At 34.0% G+C, this 24,850-nt stretch overlaps 1 protein-coding gene and 1 long non-coding RNA gene across 2 annotated transcripts; both read right to left on the bottom strand.

Annotated features, from left to right (window-relative positions):
* Positions 1 to 953: 953 nt before the first annotated feature.
* LOC109804309 (ubiquitin-conjugating enzyme E2 variant 1A) lies at positions 954 to 12,832 on the bottom strand. The gene is made up of 5 exons (XM_020366123.2): positions 12,672 to 12,832; positions 9,989 to 10,128; positions 3,436 to 3,561; positions 3,231 to 3,357; positions 954 to 1,330 (listed from the first exon to the last, which is right to left on the bottom strand). The coding sequence occupies exons 1-5, from the start codon at positions 12,697 to 12,699 to the stop codon at positions 1,272 to 1,274; spliced, it is 480 nt and encodes a 159-aa protein (XP_020221712.1). The 5' UTR covers positions 12,700 to 12,832; the 3' UTR covers positions 954 to 1,271.
* LOC109804310 (uncharacterized) lies at positions 4,770 to 9,982 on the bottom strand. Its single transcript, XR_002240225.3, has 2 exons — positions 6,435 to 9,982; positions 4,770 to 6,329 (listed from the first exon to the last, which is right to left on the bottom strand). It is a non-coding gene; the product is annotated as an uncharacterized LOC109804310 (long non-coding RNA).
* Positions 12,833 to 24,850: the final 12,018 nt, after the last annotated feature.

The following is a 24,850-nucleotide window of genomic DNA, read 5'->3' as shown; positions in this document are numbered from 1 at the left end:
ATAACATCTTTAATTAATTTTATAAATAATAATAAAATATAGATTAAAGTAATAATGTATATTAAAATATTTCAATTAAAATATTTTAGAAAAAACTAGGTAGGTTAAAATTAGGTCAACTTGATCATTTTTAATCCACTAACTCATTAATGTAAGTCGATCCGCCAATCTACCACTAAGTGAAATCAATTACATTTTTCAATCTATTTTCTTTAATGAATTAACACATCTCATCTCGTTTTTTTGATAGATCAACATATCTCATCTTGTTTTAGGCGGGATAACCCACTTTTCCACCCTTATACAAAATCCCCCCTTGTTCACCTTGAGGACGAACATGGAGCTTGAAAACCCAATGGACCAATAAGTTTTATTTGTATTATCATTAAATCCTGCATTTTTCACATTATTTAAATCTAAAAAACAACGGACCAATAGTGTAATCTTACATTAAATAAAATAAAATTTTATTTAGTTTTTTTCATCTTAAATACCTTTTAATCTAAAATTTTACAAACTATCATATGCTATATTTTATCTCTTGCAAGTTCACACACAAGTCCTCCCTCAAAAATGAAAAGCCATTTTGGACCCTCTAAAGCTTCAATAACAGAATATTTACGCGTTTTCGAGTGTTTCAACTTGTCTAATTTGATATTTATATTGAATGCAATTTATAAAGAGATATTTACAAAAATGGATGATGTTAATCACCAGATAAACATTGCAATCACCGCTAGGATTTTTAGGCTGTCTTGCCTCAGTAAACTTAAAAAATTATGACATATACACTATCCGGTGCATAATATGAAGCAATACTGCATCAACTTTTGTAAAATAATGGAGTTTTAGATCCTACCAAAAGTTTGTTCTGACAATTTTTTTGAATAAGTGATACCACGCTATTAACAGGAACCTTACATAACCACAAGACAAGTGAAAAAAAGAGACAATTTAACAAGAATTCGGCACAACATTGAAATTAAGTATCAAAGAAGAACAATTTGATGACATGTCAAATGTTATCCCACAATTTTTGGACAGACATGGATTCACACAAAAGCAAAGATTAGAATCCGATGTTGCGAAATTAGAGTCCGCTGTTAAAACAGCCTCAGTATAATAAAAATTCACAAAACATGATAGTCACTACATATCTTGGACGGTAATGGTCCATAATTACATTATAAATGCATTACACATACGCCCGTGAACTATTGAATATAGTTATTTACATTATTATTATTATTATTCTTTGATTCTCCACGCAATCACACAATACAACATCTCACCACCAGCCCCTTCTGATCAATCCTGGCTTCTTCATTGCCTACAGTCATACAAAACAATGATTCAGTATGCTCAAACTATCAAAGATTCATCACAAATATAAATCTTCTTACCTATATTCCACTTTAATATTTTATGACAATCTTTCCTTAATTAGAATCTTTGTAATTATGAGCATATCATATCATGCAAATAGGAACATTATTACCTATATTTATTTGTATTTATTGCAATCAACTATATAAAACAGAGGCCTCCATTGTGTAGTTTAAACAAACGGGTTCACAATCTTGTTGCATTCTAACATGGCTAACACTGGGATATTGTATTTCTTAATGTTCTTCTTCATATGTGTAATAGTTGTATCTGTCTATGTTTACTTGACACCCGATGCGTTTAAGTTCCAAGATGCCAATGCTACCCTCAGTGAATACGACTACACCAACAACACCCTCTACCACAGCCTGGGTAGGTTTTATCAACACCACTCCCACAATGAGACTCAAGGTTCATTCCTTAAAATCACATAATGGAACCATTATTGCCAATAGGTTTCAAGCCACCCAGTGCCATAGGGAATACATAAAAAATGTAATTTCACTTGCTAGGTTTCATTAGAATATTTGTTTTTAAATATATTCAGTCAAAAAAATTATTTTATTATTATTATTATTAAAATTATTAATTAGGTGATATATATTTTCTTGATGACACTTATTCAATGATTGGATCATAACCAATTAGTCATACTCCTAATATGTGGTTTGTCATGTTATGATGAAATCGGAAAAATATTTGATGATATCCTTTTTATATCTTAAAATATTTTAGTATATCCTAAATGATCTCTTAGCATTTACTCTACTTTTATAGGCATATTGAATCATGTAAATAGGATCATTGTCACCTATATTTATTTGTATTTATTTCAACCAGCCTATATAAAATAGACTCTGTTGTGTAGCAGTTTAGACAAATGGGTTTAGCATTTATGTCTGTTTCTCTATTAACAAAGGGCTCAGTACTTGCAGAAACCCAACCAATGGATGTCTGAAAAAAGGGCTCATTAGACCCCCAAACATTTATACTTTTTTCAACTAATGAGCCCTTTTTTTCATAAGCTTTTCAACTAACCCCCTTAACTTTGAAATTAGTAAATTTGATCCGGAGTATCAAATTTTAATCAATTATTCTACGAATGATGAAGAAAATATAAAAATTCTTCAGTCACTTTTTCTGATCATATTTAGTACCACAAAAATAAAATACAATTGTTAATAATTAAATGAGTATGTAACAGCAGAGAAGGATCTATATTCTTCCCCAGTTCCCCGTCAAGTCGTCAACAAAATCTCTAATTTCATGAACTAAATTTACAAAGGAGTCATAATTTATGTACCAAACACTTATTCAAGAAAAATACTTAAAAATATGTGGGCATTATCGTACAAATATAACACACTATCGCATGTTCAGGTCTTAACAAAGAACAAAAGCATTTTATAAGACGACTTGCAGAATGAACAAGCCATCACTGTAAATCTCGCAAGTCTTGAGCATTCAAACAATTTTAAATTCTGAATAGCTTACAAATGATTCAGCACCTACATATTCACAATGACTAACTTCCAAAGCATTATTACAAGCTCAACATAGTCATACTGTCAATAATCTCTTAACAATTAACTTGCAATCACTTAACCAATAGACAAAGTAATTTCATATACAAGAATCCATATATAAAAATACATCAGACCATCTTTACCTACAGGTTTTGACAATGACAAGAAACAGATATCAAGATATCACAATTGAAAAGTAACCATATGGATTATAGAAATACTAAAAAAGATCAAAGATGTTTATATCCATATAGCAATTGATAATATATATAAAAATATATAAACAAATTGAAACAAATAAAAATAAGATGGACACACCTTCAGGAGGTTGAGTTAGCTTCCGATTTTGTGGAGACATCATTTCTTTCTTCAATTGAATCAAAATGTCTTCCATTGTGCGCTCACGTTTCCAATTAGCAAGCATAGGAAACAAATGTGGCTCAACCTGGTAAGTTAGTGATTATTAAAAAGTTCAATTTCAATCACACCAATGTAATAAAGCCTCCAAAAAAATGGCTCATACCACTCCAGTTTCTTGATTGACACATGTCATGTTAATCCTTGTTTGAAATCTAACAGATGGGGGATTCTCTGGATAATCCTTGCCACAAAACAATTTCAACTGGTAGATACGTCCTTCATGAACAGTCTAGTAAAAAAAGGCATGATGAACAGGAGAAACAAGCCATATCAATATATTATATTGTAGATACTAGTTTTAGTTTTTCTCAGCAGCTAGAAAATGAGACATTATTTGTGGAATGGCTATGCTTTTACTATCCGTAAAATGACTAAATTTTGATTTTGGTCCCTACAATTTTTTTTTCATCCTTCTAAAATTTGTAAACATTGTTTTTAGTCCTAGTAAAATATTTTTTGTATTTATAAAATGAGTAAATTTTGGTTTAGGTCCCTATAAAATATTTTTTCTTTGATTTTCATCCCTCTAAAATCTAAAATTAATATTTTTAGTCCCTAACAATGATTTTAATGTATATAAATAATGTTTATTTTAAAGACCTATAGAATTTTTTAGAGGTGTCATACACTAACATGATATCATTAACAATTGTGGATAACACCTCATATAGTCACTTAACCTTTTAATGAATGAACAAGTAATTAAAAATGATTACACAATAATAGAGACTAAAAACAATAATTCTAAATTTTAAAGAGATGAAAAACACAAAAAAAGTTATACAGGGACCAAAATTAAAGCTTATTCATACAGGGATTAAAAATATATTTAAGCCTTGTGGAATTAAGATATAATTAGTGGATATAAAAGGAAAAATAATACATAAAACTGAATAAAAGAGAAGGGAAGAAGACAGCGAAAATTGGACGGAAATATTTAGAAATGTTAATTTGATTTTCATTTAATATCTATCATTATAACCTATTATTTTTTATTATTTCATCCAACATTTGCATAGGTTATCACTAGCTGTGAAATAACCACCACCAAAGCGTTTGCTAACAAGATTGGTTCCCAACTTGAAACAAATAACACCATTGAGTTTGGTCAAAAACCAATCCTGCCTTGGCCAATTCTTTAAATTGTTTCAACTCATAGTTCTCCGGTCCTCTTCAACCTCCATGGTCTTGACACGTCTCCAGTGTCCACACCATATTTTCCTCATCATCTCTTGGATGCCTCTCAATATCTAGTCCTCTTTCCACTAGTTTGCTATTAATATGATTCACTTTTAACATGAGCATATTAATTTTGCAAAAAATGTATGTTTAGTCTCTACACTTTTGATTAAACACAGTCAAGGCTCTTGTACTATCATATTGATGAATTTGGTTCCTCATACTTTAAAAACATGCAGATTAGTTCCTCACAATTAAAAAAAAAAAAAAAAAAAAAAAAGTGATGAATTTTTTTTAGTGAAAATGACTAAATCCACATGTTTTCTAAAATTTGAGGACTAAATTCATCGATATGAAAGTAAAAGAATTAACTTTGACACCCAATGGGTGTAGCTCAGTTGGCAACTCATGCTGAGCTTGTGAGGGAGGACCTAGGTTCAATCCCTGCAGAATACACTATTGAGGAGGGCAAGGAGCTTTAAATGTGACTAATCCCTGACCAAGAATTAGTCCCATAGCTGGTCCAAAGGACTGAAGCTCATGGGGATTTCTTAGCGTACCACTAGGAGCCAAAGGCCCTAATTACAATGGTGTACTAAACCCCAAAAAATTAAGAGTTTGACCAAATTTGACTAAAAGTATATTACTAAAAAAACATTTTCCCCTTAATGTTTCTACCAGAGGATATCAATAATTTAATGAATACTTTCTATTCTTATGTACTATGACATTGAGAGGTTCATTTTGTTCATAGTGGCCAGGCAAGTGTAAATGTTGATAACTAGTATTTTCTACCTATATGATGGTTGTGACCGGATGCCACGTTCTGCAGTATCCTTCACTTCCTGGGGGTTCCTATAGGTGGCAACTCTTGAGCTTCTTTATTGGATCTTGTTATTCATATCCTTTTAGGTTAGCTGGAAGGGTTCTGTTACTTAGGTGGTTAAACAAACCTTATCCCAATCTGTTAAGCTAGAATCCCCCACTAGTGTCATTTGCATGTTGCCGAATGGAAGTGGCCCAAAAATCAAAGAAAGTCATATGGGAATTACTCTGTCAGGTGAGGGAAAATAGATAATAGACCATTGTGGTAACCAGTAGGATTGTTGTACTAGGAAAAATATCACAGATTTAGTCTATTTGGATATCATTGAAAACCTGATTGTGGAAAGAAGTATCACGTTGCACAGTAGTTCTGTCTGTTGGGGTAATATTTGAAGTTTTGAAAATCAATTGTGTGAATAGAAAAATCACAAGGGACTTCTCTAGTCAGGTGTTGGCAAACAACAAAGAGATCATTGTGTTAGTTGGTAGGATTATTGTAGGGCTAAATACAATGACACTGATTTAGCGCATTTGGATAGCATTGAAAACCCCATTGTAGGAAAAATCATGGTGCACAGTTGCATCATTGGTTTCTATTAGAGTATGTTTTACTTGAGTAGTACTGTAACTTTATGTTAGGTGACACTGACAGCTGTTACACTAACTAATTATAGCTAGTTAGGTTTCTGTTTCTTAGTTGTACATCTATAAATAGCTAACTAAATCAACTTTTGCAAACAATTTCATTTTACCGGAATCAAATACAAATCATTTTTCATTTTCTTTCAACTGTAATATGGTATCCAGAGCAGGGTTCGATTGCTAAACCAATCTCATGGCTTCTGCTCAAAATTCTTATCCTCCTCTTCCACCACCATTGATTCGTGCTCCACCTGTCTCATCCTTCTCTCTGGCAGCTACTGTTACTTTTTCTCACTCCATCTCCAAGAAATTTGACACCAAGAATAATCTTCTGGTGTCAGCAAATGGAGCCTGTAATCAAAGGTCAACATTTAAATCATTATCTAGTGAATCCGACAATTCCTCCGAAATACCTCCCTGTGGCAGATCAGATGTGGCAAAGTTTCTGTTTCATACCTTGCTTGGGATTTGAATGTCAAACAAACAAGAAAACTCAAACCCCTTATGGTTTTACTTGAGACTACTCGAACAATTTTGGACCTTGGATTTTCTAGTGTTTAGCTCCTGCAAAATTTTCCTCTTTTAGTTCCTTAAACTCCTATCCTTACAACACTTTCTCCTAAATGAACTAATTTTGAAATCCAAAGCACCCTCTCAGGTCAAGTCTTTTTGTTTTGATGGAAATACTTAAACTACTTAAACAAGTTAACAAAATTAGTACAAACAACTTGATACAAATTTGAAGAACTTAACTACTCTAGATACGCAACCCATTTGGAAATCCGAAGCACACTTTTGTGTAAGTATTTGTTTAGAAGCAAGTACTTAAACATGATTCATACAAATGTCTAAATGACTTCATGCAAATTTGAAAAACTTACCTCACAACTGACATGTTTGTCATACTTATATCCAAGTCTAGTCCAGAAGCAATTAGGCATTTATTCTTGATTTGTAAAGCTTCTATTTTGGAACAAGCTTTATTATAATGTTAGAACAATGGGTGAGTCCCACTATTCTGGAGTCTGGAGCATTTTTTTTTATGGTATAATACAAAAGTTGCCATAAAAAGGAGACTAAGGGGCCATTTGGTTTGACAAATGTTTTCTTCTTTCAGTTTTATTTACAAAAATGTCATTTTATTTTCATTGTTCCTATTTTCAACATTTTGTAAAGGAAAAAAGTTGTTTTTAATATTTCTGATACAAATCTTTGAAAAGGCATAAGTTGAAAATAAGATGACATATTTTTAATTAAAATTTAAAGCATAAAATGAAAACAGAAAAATATTTTCCTAAACCAAGCAGCCCCAAAGGCTTCCTATAAAAGTTCAATTTTGGTGATTCTATGGTGCATGTGATTGGAAAGAAACACTTGCATCTTTAAAAGGGCTTCTCCTCCTTGCTTTCCCACATTTAAATGAGGAGAATTATTCATGTCATGTTCTGCACATGGCTGCTTCAAGGGTTTTGCTAATTCAGATTTTAAGAGACACCCAAAATCTTGGTGCATTTATAGTATTCCTCCAATAGTCCAATAGTTTTTGTTACTTTTGATTTTGTGATTGAACCAATGCATCCTATCATCACCTTGCAGAAAGGTTTGCAACCATTAAAAACTGGAGAGAAGCCTCATGATTCTCAATCATATAAAAACCAAAAGGCCAAAACAGAAAAAGAGCAAAGAAGCTTAGGGAGAAAAGGAACAATCTCATTTTAAACTTGAAAGCACTTCTGGTGCAGCAAGAGACCCCCCTAAACTTCTGTAAATAAGAATATTTAACATCGGTACAAGAGTATTTTAATACATGTATATATGAAAATTATAGGATTTCAAGCAGGGAAAATGAAATGGAGGTGCTATTTGTGATGGAAAGGTGCTTCTCAAGCTGAAAGAAAAACTTAACCATACAGGTGATACAGCCATAAGACCTACTATGCTTTATGGTATTGACTAAATGGGTACTGACTAAATGGTGGGCAGTAAAGATCAAACAAAAACAAAGTATATCATAGATGAGGATGTTGCAGGATTAATGGACCCGTAAAATGACATAAAATCAGAATGAAAGAGAGGAAATTTGAGTAGCACTTGCTGAGAAAAAAGATGGTAAAATGATAGAAATAGATAGAAAGAAAAATGTGATTGAATCAAGAACTTCCCAACATTGGCCTGTATAGGTCCCCTGTGAAAGGGATGCAACTGAGTATTCAAGAGACCAGAAATTTCCCATGAGATCCCTTACAATACAACAATAGTGATGTTCTTCCCATTCCTTATTTCTATTTGTTATCACTAACAACTTAGCAGAATTGTAAGTAACAGAATTACAAATACTACAGTAATAGACTCTAGAGGGCATTATCCTCTACTTATCTTCTAACTCTCTTTTGATAAACCCTAGTCATTATGGGCCTTGACCTGTTCATATGATAAAATCTCACTCAAAAAGAAGAGTTGATATAATGGAAGATGACCCAAAAATTATAGGTAAAAGGAGTCTAAGCAAAACCACTGAAACCACTGAAAAGAAAATAGCTCTAAATGGCCTTGCTATGCACTAGATTTATAGCCGAATCTAATGGTGTGATATGATTCATGTAGAAAACTTCACTTAATGGGAAAAGACTTCTGTTGTTGTCATATGTATAAAAATCTTGGTTCAACCAGCATCCCTAACACCTTGAAATTCTTATTTTAGGTCCAATGACCAATCACCAATCCAACTTTTATTCAAACATAGGTATGTCCACTCTAGTGACTAAAAATAGCAGCCCTCCAAAATTTTGTACGAAATGGAAAATGCAATATGACCAAGGGTGTTAATATCGAAAGTTTACGTAATCTCGTGGAGGCTCCGTAAACTCGTATCGTAAACTCGTATGAGTTTACTTAGTATAAAAAATATGTTAAAAATACTTAAAAATAACATAATAACTACCATTTAACTTTGTATTAAAGCAAAATAATAAATTGCAGCAAATAAAAAATAAAATGACAGCAAATAAAAAATAAAATGACAGCAACTAAAAAATTAAGAAAAGACTAATATATTAAATAGAGAATAAAAATATATTAGATAGAGAATAAAAAAGGAGAAAGAACGCAGTGGCTAATGTTACTTGACTTAACATTTGCGCGGAGAATGACGAGTGCGACTGCGAGCATCGACAGCGAGTGAGTGCGACTCTCGGAGAACGACGTGCAGAGGAGGAACGACGCGAGCGGCGCGGATCGGGACGATGCGCAGAGGAGGCACGATGTGGCACGGATCAGAACGACACACGGAGGAGCAGCAGCATGGCGCGGATGCGCACAGATCGGAATGACGCATAGAGGAGCAGCAGCACGGTGCGAATCCAAACGACGCTCGAAGGAGCAGCGGTGCGAAGGAGAAAGACGTGTGGAGGAGAAGTAGACAAAGTGCGAAGGATAGAAGAAAAGAATGAACAACGAGGGTTTCTACCCTTTGGGTTTCAGGGTTTGGTAAACTCGCGGATCTCATTGTAAACTCGCGATTTCATGCGAGATTACTCGAGTTTACTCAAAAACAAGTTTACCTCCGAGTTGTCCCGTTTTGCTTCAATAAACTCGTAATCTCGGACGATATTACGAGTTGTAACTCGAGATTGACAACCATGAATATGACTATTGAGTACTACCCCATCAGTCAACTAAACCTGGAGTTAGTTTGAATACAATATCTAAATATTTGAGCTAATAAAATTACTATCATTTATAATAGTGGAAACTTTATATAAAACTTATCATCCAACATTTCAATCCATATATATGTCAGTTTCACATGTCTAAAGAACTTGAATACCACTTTACCGATTATTAATCTAGCATATTACTGAAAGAAATAAATATTAAACAACTCCTACTGAAATTCAAAATATTTACTTTGCTATAGAAGCAGATAGGGATGTTAGCTGGAGGTCCTTAAGTGACAAAAATAACTAATAAAAGAAAAAGTTATTGTTTCAGAAAAGCAGAGAATAGCTTACACCAGGGGGACCGATGATAGTCCCAGTCCAAGACTGCATGTATATATCGTCAGCATCATCCATTCCATAGCTAACAGTTCCATCCCCAATACCCTTCTCACCTCTCTCAAGCTCTTCCAATAATCTGAAATTCCTAGGAACTGCAGAAACCAAACAATTTAGGATTAAATTTCAAATCTATGTTCTATTAAAGCCTTCAAGAACTGTTTAAATGAAATAGTTAAAATGACTGATGAAGGCAGACATTGATAAATTACATTCTTTATTAGAAATAAATAAATAAATAATGAATAAGAGAGATTAAAGAAAAAAATACAACTTGAGTGAGGGTAAGATATATTCTCCAAAACAGAAAACAAGATACAATAAAAATATTTGTGAAGACTCTGTATGTAGCAAAGCTGCCCAGTCAGTAATATAAACCCATATGAAACAACCATAATTCAAAAACCAATAGAAAGCTAGTCACAACTTACATTTGCAATGATTAAGTAGCAAGCAATAAGTCATTAGTACACATCATCCTCTAAGTTCAATAATCATTATTATAGAATGCTAAAGGTCACTATGCATTTATAATATGCATAATATATTTACAATTACTGGTAAATGAGAATTGAGCTGTCCCAAAAGCTAATAATATCCTAGGAAAAGAGTGTGACTAGTGCAAAAAATGCAGGGAAGAGTTATGAGAAAATATAAAGTAACAACTTTCACAGGATCAAGCAGATGTGTCAAGATAAAGCTTTATCATTTTGGATAAAATACCTTCTTAGATATATCCTTCACTGTAAAACATATAAAAAAATACCAAACATTTTTGAAACAGTTTTTTCTTGAGAAAATTTCATAAAATAGGAGCAATTTGTGGAAGTATGAAATTTGTAGGCACTTGCAAATGTTAATTGAAGACAATGAAACACCAGGAATAGGTCAAATAGTATATCCCCCCAATCAGTAGAAATTGGCTACCAATGAAGTTATATACAATCAGTGCAACTGTTATCACTTTTCCTCATGTACACCTTCCTAATAGAAGGTCTAGTGCAGTATCAACCTTCTCTATTTCCAAAAATAAATATTCTGAATGGAAATATGATATTTTATCAGAGAAGAGTTATTAATGATCTGAGATTTATTAATTTCCACTCAACACAATCTACCAAAAGAATGAGATCTTATCACTACAAAGCTTCTGTCCAATAACAAAAAAGTATTATTGGAAGGCTACCATAGCCTGTGAATTGAACTATATAGAACTAAACCTAGTATGTATGTAATAAGCTAGTTTTGAAAGAGTATGACACAATATCAGTAATAACTAATACTTTCTAGGTTCTTAACAAATATTAATGATTAAACTTGTCAGTGACAAGCAGTGCATACAAGTATAATGTCATAAATCTAAGATAATATAATATATAAGCTAACTCCATAACACTATATGACTAGGAATATAGTAGAATTAAGAAACAAATAAAACATGGAAGGCATAATCATTGTACCACTGCAGCATAGTTCAGATTTGTCCAGTAAGTTGAAGAAATATAGCCCAAGTATATTACTATATCTATAATTTCACAAAAAACAGTTTGTAAACAGATAGCAGCATAGGGGTTTAGGCTGTGATGGTGATAAAGAATTTAAGTGGGAAAGAGAGAAAGAAAGAAAGAACGAAAGAGAGAAGAATAACAACAGAGATGAGAAAGAGAGAGAGACAGAGACAGAGACAGAGATCAGAGAATATGTGAACTGCACTTCTTTATTATCATTCAGTCTCTCTAAAATGTACAAAATCCATGCTTTATTTATTTATAGGCAGCTACCCAACAGCCATAAATCCTAATTAACAGTAGCCGACTAACTAACTAACTAACATTCTTTTCCTATTCATATTTACATAACAGATAGGTAGCCAAATTTTGAGGATAAGAAACAATGTAACAAAAATCTTTCTATTAAATTAGCTTTTATCAAATTGCAGTTCACAACCTAAATTTCAGCTGCAACATTAAGGTATTTGTGGTCTCCACATTTCTATTGCAGCCACCTCAGAGTCAGCCGCAATATCAAGGATTACAGATTTGCAATTCGCAATGAAATTGCAACTTATAACCCTGCATGGACTGTCTATAGAAAATTAGAAACTCGATTGCCACATGCAGCAAGCATTATATATACATAGCAGACACACAATAACAGACAACCATCTGACCAATTACAAAATCTTAAAGTAAAATCCTATTTTCTCCTTGTTTCAATTATTTTATCATTAGTTTTTTTCGCAATTGGTAATCTTTTTGCGGAGAGAAAAATGGAGCAAAGGAATCAACCATCCCCTCTCCCACCAACACAACAATAAATCCAAAACCAATTGAAGCCACAACTCAAAAACCAAAAGTCATTTATAATTCACTAATCATAACCCATTTGCAACGCTCAAACAAACCCAGGCACCCAATTTAGAACTTAAAAATCTAAAAATTGAAACCCAACAAAAAAAAAAAACACAGTTATAAACAGTAGATTATGACAAGAACAAACACAAAGGCTCCTCATTCAGAGAAACACAAGATCACAAAATTAAAAACGGCAAAAAAAAAAAAAAAAAAAACTCCGAAGCAATTTAAGAATTGAAAATTTGATGAATTGGTATGGAAAACGATAGGCGTTGAATGCTCACCGACGACGCTGGATCCTTCGGAACCCATAACGATGATTATATTTTGGAAGACCCAAACGGTAGGGTTTGTTTGGAGAATCGATAGAAAGAGAGAAAGGCACCGAAGTTTTATTTGGTGTTTGTAGATGATGTCGTAGATAGTTGTACTCCAACTACTGCTTAGATGGGGAATATAGCAAATTTAACTTAATATTTTATTTATCTTTTCATGGCCATGAAGATTCATGTGTTTCAAACTTAAGAATTAAATACTACCTAAATATAATTTATTGTTTTTATTTTAAAATAACTAAAATTTTACTCTATATGATATATAAGTTAAATATTTGTTATTTATAACTTAAATTTTAAATGTTATATATAAAAATAAATATTATATTTAAATGTATAAATTTTATTTTAAATTTATGATAAATAATTTACATTATAGTACAATATGGCAGAGAGCCTCAGAGGCCTATGATTAATTTGACAGAATGCAAGAACGAGCTGGTGTAGTTTATGATTCCAAGGAATTGTTGAATTTGTTTAACAGATAGATTTTCTTCAGGGAAATTGAGTAACTCTTCAGCAATATGAGGTTGAGACTGGTAATTTCCTTGAGAGAATTTCATCCCCAGGAAGTCAATTTCCTGTTGTGCTAACTGTATCTTCTTTTCTGAAAACATGATGCCATACAAGTTTGCTCTTTCCAGGAATTGGCTTAAGAGCCTTTAAAAAAATAATATTATACTCATTTTATTGAAATACCTTCTCATTGATGTATATTGCTTTCATTCATATTGAATGTTAATCATAATGTAATTTTCTTATTTTTGAATGAACTTTTTTAATTCAAGATTATTTTTATTTATTGAAAATTTATTTTATAAATGTTAAAATTTAATTCATAAATAATTATAATAAATAAAAATTGAATTACATATAAAGTTGAAAGAATCTCTAAAATCTTTTGTGCAAGATAGTTATTCATGTTTCATATATAGGAGTTGATTTCTTTCTTACATTGGGTATCCTTAATTGACTGGGCTAGATATTAATATTATTGTGATTGTCGCTAACCCAAAATATTTTCTCACACAATATATCGAACAATAATTTCTTGCTATATAGATTGTCTTCACAATGCACTATGAGTATAACTCTAGTTAGCTTCAATGACTCAAAAGAGTTGTTTCTCCATTCATTTACAAAATTTTGTTAAGAATATTTTAAACGATATTCAAAACACATTATTCATCCTTATAAAGATTTTCTAACATTTTGTTTGGGGAGGGAAGGAATAGAAGGAAATGGAAGAGAATAAGTGAGAATTGATTTGATAGAAAATATGTAATGTACTAGATAGGTCCCAAAGTCGAGGACTTGTAATATAAACCTTAGGAGAGACTTGATTGATTTAGTTTCTCCTTAAAGTTTCTTGGATGGATCTTTAACTTTTTGGACTCTTTCAATGGTTTCCATTGATATTATATGTCAAGGTATGATCTCCCTTAGGTGATGTCGCACTCTTGAAGAGTGATAAGTCTCTTCAAATTCTCACCACACTCAAGAGAGGATAAGAGAAAAGGAAGAATTTCAAAGAGAGAAACAAGCTTTAGGAGAGAATTTGGAGTGAAATTTCATCCAAATCATGTATATTACTCAAAAACTAGTACAAAACGGGTCAAAACTACAATATATAAAGTTTAGGAGGCTTATGATACAAGCTAGACTAACCATGGTTAAGTGTAACTATGGTTAACTATCTTGTACTTATGCTAACTAACTCTAGTTAAATATCTACAAGTCTAGTTATTTGTCTAAATGCTTATGGATCAATCTAAGTTAATCTTAGTTTAAGAATAACCTAGGTTAGTTTAAGTTAACTCCAACTACCTAACCTAATCATTACAACTACTAGACTAATGATTACTTTTAACAAGTTGTTGAGATGTCATTATCAAAGCCATGTGACTTAATTTGTAACTTAGATGGCAAGTTTGGCATGGTTTGGACATCCAAATCACTTGCATGAGCAAGTCGACATCCAAAACTATGGGCCATAAAAAAAGATTTAGGTCATCCAAGCCCAAATAAGTCTAACAAGACTTTTCTAGTTACATTTCCCTTAATTTACTAATTACACCCTCAAGTAATACAAGGACAAAATTACCTACATTATTTGACCCAAAATACAAGGCTAACAATATCTTAATACAATCACTACTAAAATGAATTACAAGTAAGAAAAATGTATAACAACAATAGGAGTCCTTTAAGGTAGGATAAGTGTCCAAAAGTAGGGTACCTTACAAAATAAAGGTAATTACCCTACAATTCTTAAAACCAACTTTATCAACATTCATTCTTCTTAGACTTATCTCTTCCAAAGGGATTCTTGAGAAGTAGGTTTTCATCATCCCCTCCCTCTTTAAAAGGATTTGTCCTCAAATTAAGTGGTTCTTCCACATAGACAACATCACCTACAAGACAAATAGGAAACCAAGCATTAGAAATGATATATTCATGTAATATGTATGGAAAGTGCGTTGTATGAAGAATTCCTTCTATAATTCTAACAAGGTTCCCTAGATTAGGAAGGATAGGCTCTCTAAGAATAAGGATAGGATTCTCTCTATGGTGGAGTCTATATGTAAAACTAAACCATAAAAATGTGAAGGTACTAAAACTATAGCAAACTAAGGAAGTACTCCTACAAACTATGGTATCTTACTTGCGGTACCTTATGTAGTAACCTAGGCACTTACAAGAAAACAAAGTGAACATAAAAAGCAAACTCCCTAGACAACCCTTGATCATATTATTTGTTAGATACAAAATGGAAGAGGGTGTAATGAAGAGTCTAAAAGGCTCATATAATCTAATTTTGTCTTGAAAGGAAGTAAAGTTAAGTTCAAAAAAGTTTGAACTTCCTTTAAGATCAAAAATAGAAAATAAGACACCATGAGATATATCTAATAAACAATATAAATCAAAGGTTGGATGCTTTATTAGAACAAATAAAGTAGAAGGATTCATAATCAAACGATGGTTGTTTACTTTAGGCACCACTAAAGTAGTTATATAAAAAGTTGAACTAGTTGAAATCCACTTCTTTTTTACTAGACTAAGAACTTGAGATCCTTTCCTTTCAAAAATATTTTGGTTTTGGATCTTAACCTCTAAGTCCATGGCAACAATAGAGGAAGAGCTAAAACCTTTGTGAAGAAGAAAATTCTTTTTGCAATCATTTTTAATACAAAAGTGACTTTCCCTAATCTCAAGATTTTTGGAGGAGACATTATCCTCCTTACTCTTCTCTAAGAGTAATATCTTCTTTTCTTTTTCATATGTTTTTGGTCCTCAAACACTTGTAAAGGTGTTAAAGGATGGAAAACAAATTCCTTTTCTTTATGAGTGAAGGTTACTTTGTTGGTATGGCTATCATGTATAGTATACTTGTCAAATTGTCATGGCCTACCAAGCAAAATATGGTAAGCTTCCATAAGGACTACATCACATAAAACTTTATCTTTATAATCCCCAATAGAGAACTTTACTTCCACTTGTTAGTTCACTTCCAATTCCTCACCTTCATTAAGCCAATGAAGTTTATAAGGGTGAGGATGATGAATGGTAGTGAGGGTTATCCTGTTGACCAACCTTGTGCTACAACAATTAGAACACGAACTACTATCAACAATGTGAGAATAAGGTCTTTTGGAAACTAAAAATTTTGTCTAAAAAATGTTCTCTCTTTGTGATAGGATAGTAGGGCATGGTTGGCTTCCAAGAAGCCTTTTATCTATTAAAAGATCACCATTGTGAGGATAAAGTTTTTCAACACTAGTATTTACCCCCTTATTCTTTTTCTTCTTCTTCTTCTTCATTACTACTAGAGGTGGATGAGGAGGAAGTAACCTCCTTTTGGCTACTATAAGTGTTTATGCCCCTTATGATCATGGTTTTTTTAGTAGGACATTGAGAAGCAATGTGGCCTCTCCTAAGACACTTAAAACACTTTACATTGCTAGTCTTAGAAATAGGGGTTTCTACCTTATGAGAAGACTTTTCTTTTCTTTTTCTATGGATGGTTCTCCTTTAGGGTGACTCATGGAAGAGTACTCATCTTCCTTAAGGTTGTTAGGGTGTAAAAAGGTAGAGAATTCCTTCTTGTGAGAAGTTTTTCTTTTTATTTGTTGTTCTACCCTAATGGAAAGTTGGATTAGTTCGTTTAAATCTCTATAGGGTAAAATATCAACCCTATCTCTAATCTCAAGATTAATTCCACATTGGAACCTAGAAATAGTGGTTCTTTCTTCCTCTCTAATGCCTTCCCTTATCATATAGAGCTTTATGGTTTGTTTATACTCTTCTACAATAAGGTCTTTTTGTTGGAGTCTTTGGAGCTTATCCATTAACTCTCTAGCAGAGTATGAAGGTATATGCCTTCTCCTTAAGGCGTTTTTAAGCTTATTCTAATATTGAATTGAATGGTCATCTCTAAATCTTTTCTCACTTTCTAAAGAGATCCACCAATACATAGCATTCTTTTGAAAGCTCAAGGTAGCCATAGGAACCTTTTTCTCTTCACTCACTTTGTGGTAAGTGAAAAGTTGTTCCACCTTCATCTCCCAATCTAAATATTCTTCTTTATTGTCTCTACCATAGAAGTGGGGAAGGTTAACCTTAGGTTCTCCTTGTTCATGCCCATGCCTTTGTTCCCTAAGGGGTCTTTGATAATAATCATCATAATTATCATCATAATGATGACTACCATAAAATCCTTCACTTTGAGTGATGTGGGTGAAACTAGGTTGGCTCTTAGGTTTTTCTTCCTCGTATTTACTCTTGGCTTTTTCAACCCCCTTACCTTTAGTTAACCTAGAAGGTCCCTCACCACTTTTATCTTTGTGTCATCTTTCACCACAAGTTTAGCCAATAACTCTATTATAGCTTCATTATTTTTTTCATTTTCCTCATCCTTTCTCCTAATATATTCTTTTGGTTCTTTAAGTTCTTCCTTAGTACTCTTCCTACTACTGTGGGAATTTTTACCATTCACACTACTATGATGAGAATAATGATCACTTATTTTTGTTCAAGAAAGTTTTTTGCAAATATTTGAAAGTATTTCAAAAAAATGGAGTGATAAAAGATTTTCACAAAGAAAAGTTCAAGTGTGTGTGTGCACGAGACCCCTAGTAGGAAATAATATATCCTTCTAAATGAATTAGATAAGGAATAAACGCTCCTAACAAGTATACTAACGAAAAACAAGCAAAGGAAAGTAATTAAAACATATACTAGTCATTTTTCCTTAGGATGAAAATCTAAGTGACACTTAGAGTCCCTTAAAACACTTTCACAAGTACTAAATGAACTATAAAGCTAGTAAACTAGATGTGTCCCTAGTGGAAGCCTAGGTGACACACACTTCCACAAGTACTAAGGAATATTAAGTTTCACTAATAATACTTTGGAGAGATGGAAGAACACTAAAGGGTTCCCAAAACACTTCTAAAGGTCAAATACAAGCTTAAGGAAACAAAGAAATGGAAAATAAATTAATCCACAATGAAAATAAATGAAGCACAAAGGAATTACAAATGAAATACAATTCAAACAATTAGAAACGAATTTAGAGACAAATTTGGAGACAGATTTTGTGACAAATTTGCTTCCAATGGAAAATTTTCGTCTCTAATTCAGTTGCTAGTCTCTTCCAATTTTTTTTTCTACAAAATGAGCATCCAAGTTAGCCTCACTAAGGTGTTTCTCCCAAATTTAAAGGCTCCTCAATCTCTCCAAGTTTCAGGCCATTGGTCCCTATTTAAGGCCTAGCCTATTCCTATCCCTAGTAATGGATTTCCCCCATCAGAAAGAATAGTCATCAATCAACATGTTGGACCTATATTTTCCACAACTTCTATGAGAAGAACAATGCTTCATGTTGCATTAATTCCTACAATAAAGATATTTTGTGAAAGTTGGTAAACATATAAAATGATTTATGACGGGAAACATTACACTTCTCTCACCCTTGTTGTGTATTTAACTACTAGAGTAAATAATTCAAAGTGTATAGTAGAAAAGATATAAGAGAAAAGAACATATTAACCGAGATGACCACAAACAATGAAATTTTTAGTGTAAATGAAAATTTTTTATAGGCTTATAAAAAATTATCATTTACATAGTTTAAAAAAATACTTGAACAATTGAGTACCAAATTAACCTATATATCGTCATGAATCACCTAATTATTTTAGTGTAAATGATAATTGAAATGAGATAGGAAAAATGTCAAAACAAAAAAGAGATTCAATTAGTTAGACAAATATACTTAAACACTTGAGTAGAAAAAAATCATATCATAAAGAGAAAGAAGATCTTTTACTTGAGAGGCTAAAACTACTCAAGTTAAAATAGTAGTGATTCATAAAGTAAAGTGGTACATTATAATTTCGTTGTCTAAGTGGTGACGATGAGTCGTTATCATTATTTTGTGAGTACAACCATGAGTATAACTATGTCCTTGTCTTCTTCAGAAAACAAAACAAAGATGACAAATCACGATATCAAACCATCAAAAGTGCAATGAGAACACCAAAACTCTCACAATAGCTAATCATAACTCTAAATTTGTAACCACAACTTTGTAAGCAAGTACAAAAAACTAAAAGACCATTACTATTATGATATTATTATATTTTATTCTATTATTGTATAATATATTACAAATTTACAAATTGATGAAAGTTTAAAGAGGTATATTAGATTGAGATTTCATAGACTTTTTTAGCCTAAAAAAGTCTTGTGGATTTTAAAAGGCTTTGTAAGAGTTTATTGACTTTTAAGATTTTTTCAAAAGACTTTGTGAGAATGTAATGACTTTTAATATGGATTTTAATGGATTTATATCTTAAGATTTGAAAAGATTTTTTATGAAAACCTTAGGAGAGACTAGATTGATGTAATTTTTCCTTCAAGCTTCCTAGGTGGATCTTTCACTTCTTAGACTCCTTCAAGCTTCTTCAATGGCTTCCATTGATGTTAGAAGTCATTTTTACCATAGAAGATGATGTAGAGATTCTCCTTGGTGGCACCGCACTCTTAACGAGTGATAAGCCTCTTCAATTTCTTAGCACACTCAAGAGAGGATAAGTGAAATAGAATAATTTCAAAAAGGAAAACAAGCTTTGAGAAAGAGAATTTAAAGATTAATTTTCATCCAATAATGTATAAATCTCAAAGTTAGTACAAAATGGGTACAAAGATACAATATATAGAGTTTAGTTGGCTTATGGTTCAAGTTAGATTAGCCATGGTTAAATGTAACCTTGGTTAGCTATCTTGTACTTAAGCTAACTAACTCTAGTTAAATGTCTATAAGTCTAGTTAATTGTTTAGAAGCTTATGGAGAAAGCTAAGCTAATCCTAATTTAAGAATAACCTAGGTTAGCTTAAGTTAACTCCAACTACCTAACCTAATGATTACAATAACTAAACTAATGATTACTTTTAACAAGTTATTGGGATGTCACTATCAAAGTCATGTGACTTAATTTATAACTGGATGGAAAACTTGGCTTGGTTTGGATGTCCAAACCACTTGCTTATCATGACTTTAGTTAGTTACACTTCCCCTAAACTACTAATTACACCTTTAAGTAAAATAATACAAGGACAAAATCACCTACACTACTTGATCCAAAATACAAGGCCAAAAAATATCATAATACAATCACTACTATAGGAACCCTTTAAGGTAGGGTAGGCCTCCAAAGATAGGGTACCTCACAAAATAAGGTTAAATTCCCTACAATTCTTCAAGTCAACTTTATCAGTCTTCACCCTTCTTGAAGTTATCTCTTCCAAAGGGATCCTTGGGAAATAGGTTTCCATCATCTTCTCCCTCTTCAAAAGGATTTTTCCTCAAATCAAATGGTTCTTCCACATAGATAGCCTCACCTATAAGAAAAATAGGAGACCAAGCATTAGAGATGATATATTCATGTAATATGTGTGGAAAGTGCACCCTATGAGGAATTTCTTTTATAGTCCTAATAAGGTTCCCTAAATTAGGAAAGATAGACTCTCTAAGGATAAGGATATGATCCACACTATAGTATAATATATGAACAAAACTAAATCCTAAAAATGTAAGGGTACTAGAACTATAGCAAACTAAGAAAGTACTCCTACAAACTAAGGTATCTTGGTTGAGGTACCCAATGTAGTAACCTAGGCATCTATAAGAAAACAAAGTGAACATAATAATGAAACTACATAGACAACCCTTAATCATATTATTTATTAGATACAAAATAGAAGATGGTGTAAAGAAAAGTCTACAAGACTTAGATAATCTAATTTTGTCTTGAAAGAAAGCAGTCAAGTTAAGTTCAAACAAGTTTGAACTTTCCTTATGATAAAAAATAGAGAATAAAACACCGTGAGATGCATCCAATAAGTAATATAAACCAAAGGTTGGGTGTTGTATTAGAACAACTAAAGTAAAAGGAATCCTAAACAAATAATGGTTGTCTACTTTGGGCACCACTAAAGTAGTAGCATAAGAAGTAAAATTAGGTGAAGTCTACTTCTTCTTCACTAGATTAAGAACTTGAGATCTTTTCTTTTCAAAAATATTTTGTTATTGGATTTGAAGCTAAGTCCATGGTAGCAATAGAAGAAGAGCTAAAATCTTTGTGAAGAATAAAAGTCTTTTTGCAATCATTTTTTAATAAAAAAAAATTACTTTTCCTTATCTCAAGATTTTTGGAGGAGACATTATCCTTTTTATTTTTCTCTAAAAGTAGTGTCTTCTTTTCTTTTTCTCGTTTCTTTTTCATTTGTTTTTGGTCCTCAAACTCTCGAGAAGGTGCTAAAGGATGGAAAGAAAAATCATTTTCTTTATGAGTGAAGGTTATTTTTCTGGTATAACCATCATGTATAGTATGCTTGTCAAATTTTCATGGCATACTAAATTGAATAGCATAGGGATTGCATCACATAAAACTTTATCTTTATAATCCCTAATGGAGAACTTTACCTCTACTTTTTTTCACTTCCAATTCCTCACCTTCATTAAGCTAATGAAATTTATAAGGGTGAGGATGAGGAATGGTAGTGAGGGCTAACTTGATGATCAACCTTGTGTTACAACAATTAGAGCACGAGCCAATGTCAACAATGAGAAAACAAGGCTTATTTGGAAACCAGACATCTTGCGTGAAAGACGTTCTCTGATGGTAGACTATCATTGAAGACCATAGGACCTATGACAAGATCTATGGTTAGGAGGTTAGAGGAAACTACTAGAGAGAATGTGCTTTATGAGCATAAAATATATGTTCTCCTAGTTGCTTAGTCTTCTATTGTATATATTGTATAGGTTAATTTTAACCTTGTATTTTGGGTCATGCAGTATAGAAATTTTTGTCCTTGTATAATTGTTTTTTAAGGGTGTAATTAATAGTTTAGGGGACTAGTTAATGTCATAGACTTATTTGGGCTTGGATGGCCTAAACTTTTCATAGTCCATAGGTTTGGACGTCCAAACCTAGCCAATCTAGTTATCCAAGTTGTTAAATAAGTTATATGAATTTGATAGTGACATCTTGATAAACTTGTTAAAAGTAATCATTAGTTTGTTAGTTATAATGATTAGTGTTCTTACCGAAGATCGGTCGTGGGGAGACGATCTGCTGGGCAAGATTAGTGAGCCTCCTTCGCTGGGTACGTTGGCTATTCCAAAGTGGGGGCGGTACCTGCAAAAGAGACTTCGATGCTAAAGTTAGTCTTTGTGGGTTTATAAGTCTCGTATATGTAGTGCACGTACCTTAGTGTGAATTAGGGTTTATCTAGGCCTTGGGCCTGAGGTCGGTTATGATCCGTTCAGATGGTGGGCCCTTGTTTTGGCTGATGTCTTGTAGCGCTCATCCGATGTCATTTAGCACTTCAGTGCCGAGCTCGAGCTCGGTTCCGCGATGCAGATAATACACTAGCCACCCGAGCTCCAAAGATCGTGGGTCGAGGAGTTAATGCCGAGCTTAGTGAAGGGTCACGACTCTTCGTTTATGCTTCTTTGGCGTTTCCATGTGTCATAAGTGTTGCCTCGTTTCCCGAAATGCATGGGCGCGTGTTAATGGGGGGTGACGGTTTTGCAATGATGGGATGTACCCGTCATTATGGGCTTCATTTAATGCCTTGTCAATTTTGTCATTTTCTGCCCCCATGTCACTTCCATTTTCAATTTTGTAAAACGTTTTTCCTTCTCTTCTTCGCAACTTCACTTTTCCCTTTCTCCTTTGGCTTCCTCTCGACGCTTTGTCTCTTCTTTGCCCACTCCTCGTCTCCGTTCTCTTTCATTGACTCCATTTCTGGTAATCAGGTCACCGTCCTTCGCCACTGTCTTATCATTGTCAAAGGAGTACCATGTACTTCTCCTCCTCTGTCTTCTTCTCCATTTTTCCCCTTTTCGAATTTTCTCCATTTTTAATGGTTGGTGCGGGAGAGAGTGTCGCACCTTCTACGCCTGCCAAAGGCAAGGGCAAAACGCGCGACAAGGCGGCGACCGACGAGACGGTCGTTGCTGAAAAGAAGAGGGGTGGGAATAATCCTAAGGATTCTCACTCCACCATTTCTGTCCCGGGGTACGAGTGGGTCAGGGGAGATGTCAGAGAGTTTGAGAGTCGGTTCAAGGCGTTTGTGGATGTCAACGCCATGTGGAAATCTCTTAAGATTTGCAATTCCAAAATTTCCAAGCTCGTCCAGGTTGAGCCTTGCCAGCTTGGTGAGCGTGTTTACATGGCGGGCACCCCTAATACCCCATTTTTCTATATGTACGAGTGCTTCTTTAGGGACCTCGGTGTTTGCTTGCCATTCACCGAGTTTGAGTGTGCTTTCCTTTGGTTTGTCAACGTGGCTCCCTGCCAATTGCACCCCAATAGTTGGGGTTTTCTTAGGTCTTTTCAGGTTTTGTGCTCAACCCTAGGAATGGGTGTCTCTCTGCCTGTCTTTTTGCATTTTTACCAACTAAAGTTGGGTGAGCCTCCCCTAGGTTGGGTGTCTCTGAATGGGAGTAAGGCTGGGGGGTTGTTCCAGCTTTACTCTTAGTCTTACAAAAATTTTAAGAAATAGTTTTTCCGGGTCAGGCCAACGGTTGCTGATCCGAGGGAGGAGGGGGTCTTCCATAGCAAAGGGGAGTCGAGGTTCCCTTTCTTCTGGCAGTAGAGCCCAGTCAAGTTCAATGGGTCAAGCTATCTTCAGTTGTTGGATTTGGATAAGGAAGATCATCAAATTGGCCGAGCTTCCACGCCCGCTGGACAGTAAACTCATCCTGTCCCTTGCCAATTTGACTGATAAGCAAAGGGGTTTAGAGAGTGAGTATTCCATTGTTTTCCCTTTGCCTCTTCTCTCTTTTTTCTTTTTGTTGCTTCTTGCGATGTCTTAACGTGTTATGTTATTTTGTGTTTGCAGGTTTGATAGGGAAAAGCAAGTGGCGCGAGCTGAAGGCCAAATTCAACTTGGAAGAGCTCGAGGTACTCGAGCCTGGTGAAGAGGTGCCTAGCGAGGAGGTTGCCCTGCTGGAGACTCGCCGTAAGAGGAAGAGGGCGACAAGGGAGGTTGGTGGGACCTCGGCCCCTTCCACTTTCGATGACGTGACCTCGAGGGCCGCCGATGCCAACCCCATTGACTTAACTGATAGTCCCCCGCCTGGGGGGTCGCCAAGGAGGCCCGTAGTGGAGGTTGCTCCGGAGAGACAGGTTTTCCCTTTTTCTCTATGTAGTTCCCCTTTTGTCGTGTACCATTCCTGCTTTATAACTTAACACTTTACTTTGAATTTGAACGTTTTGTAGGTGACTCTCGTGCCTTCCTCTGTTGAAACTCGCGGGGAAGGTTCAGGTTTGGAGGTTCCTCCAACCTCGGTTCCCACGACCTCGATTCCTCCAACCTTGGTTCCCAAGACCTCGGTTCCTTCGACATCTACTCTTTCTACTGCTGCGCTACCTCCTCCTCCAGGTGTCCCAAGGGGGAAGTGTATTGTGCAGCGTTTTGATGTTAGTCACCCCTTGGCGAGATTGGATCACGTGAGCGTGTCACCGGACATTGACTCGTTGTGGAGTTCCAAGGTGACCACCGAGGCCTTTTACAAGGAGGATTCGACCTTTGTTGCTGATAAGGCGATG

Source organism: Cajanus cajan, chromosome 11 (genome assembly GCF_000230855.2).
Source record: "Cajanus cajan strain Asha chromosome 11, NIPB_CcT2T_4, whole genome shotgun sequence".
Taxonomy (NCBI): domain Eukaryota; kingdom Viridiplantae; phylum Streptophyta; class Magnoliopsida; order Fabales; family Fabaceae; genus Cajanus; species Cajanus cajan.
The sequence above is the reverse complement of the archived record's forward strand: the minus strand, read 5'-3'. Positions and strand labels throughout refer to the sequence as shown.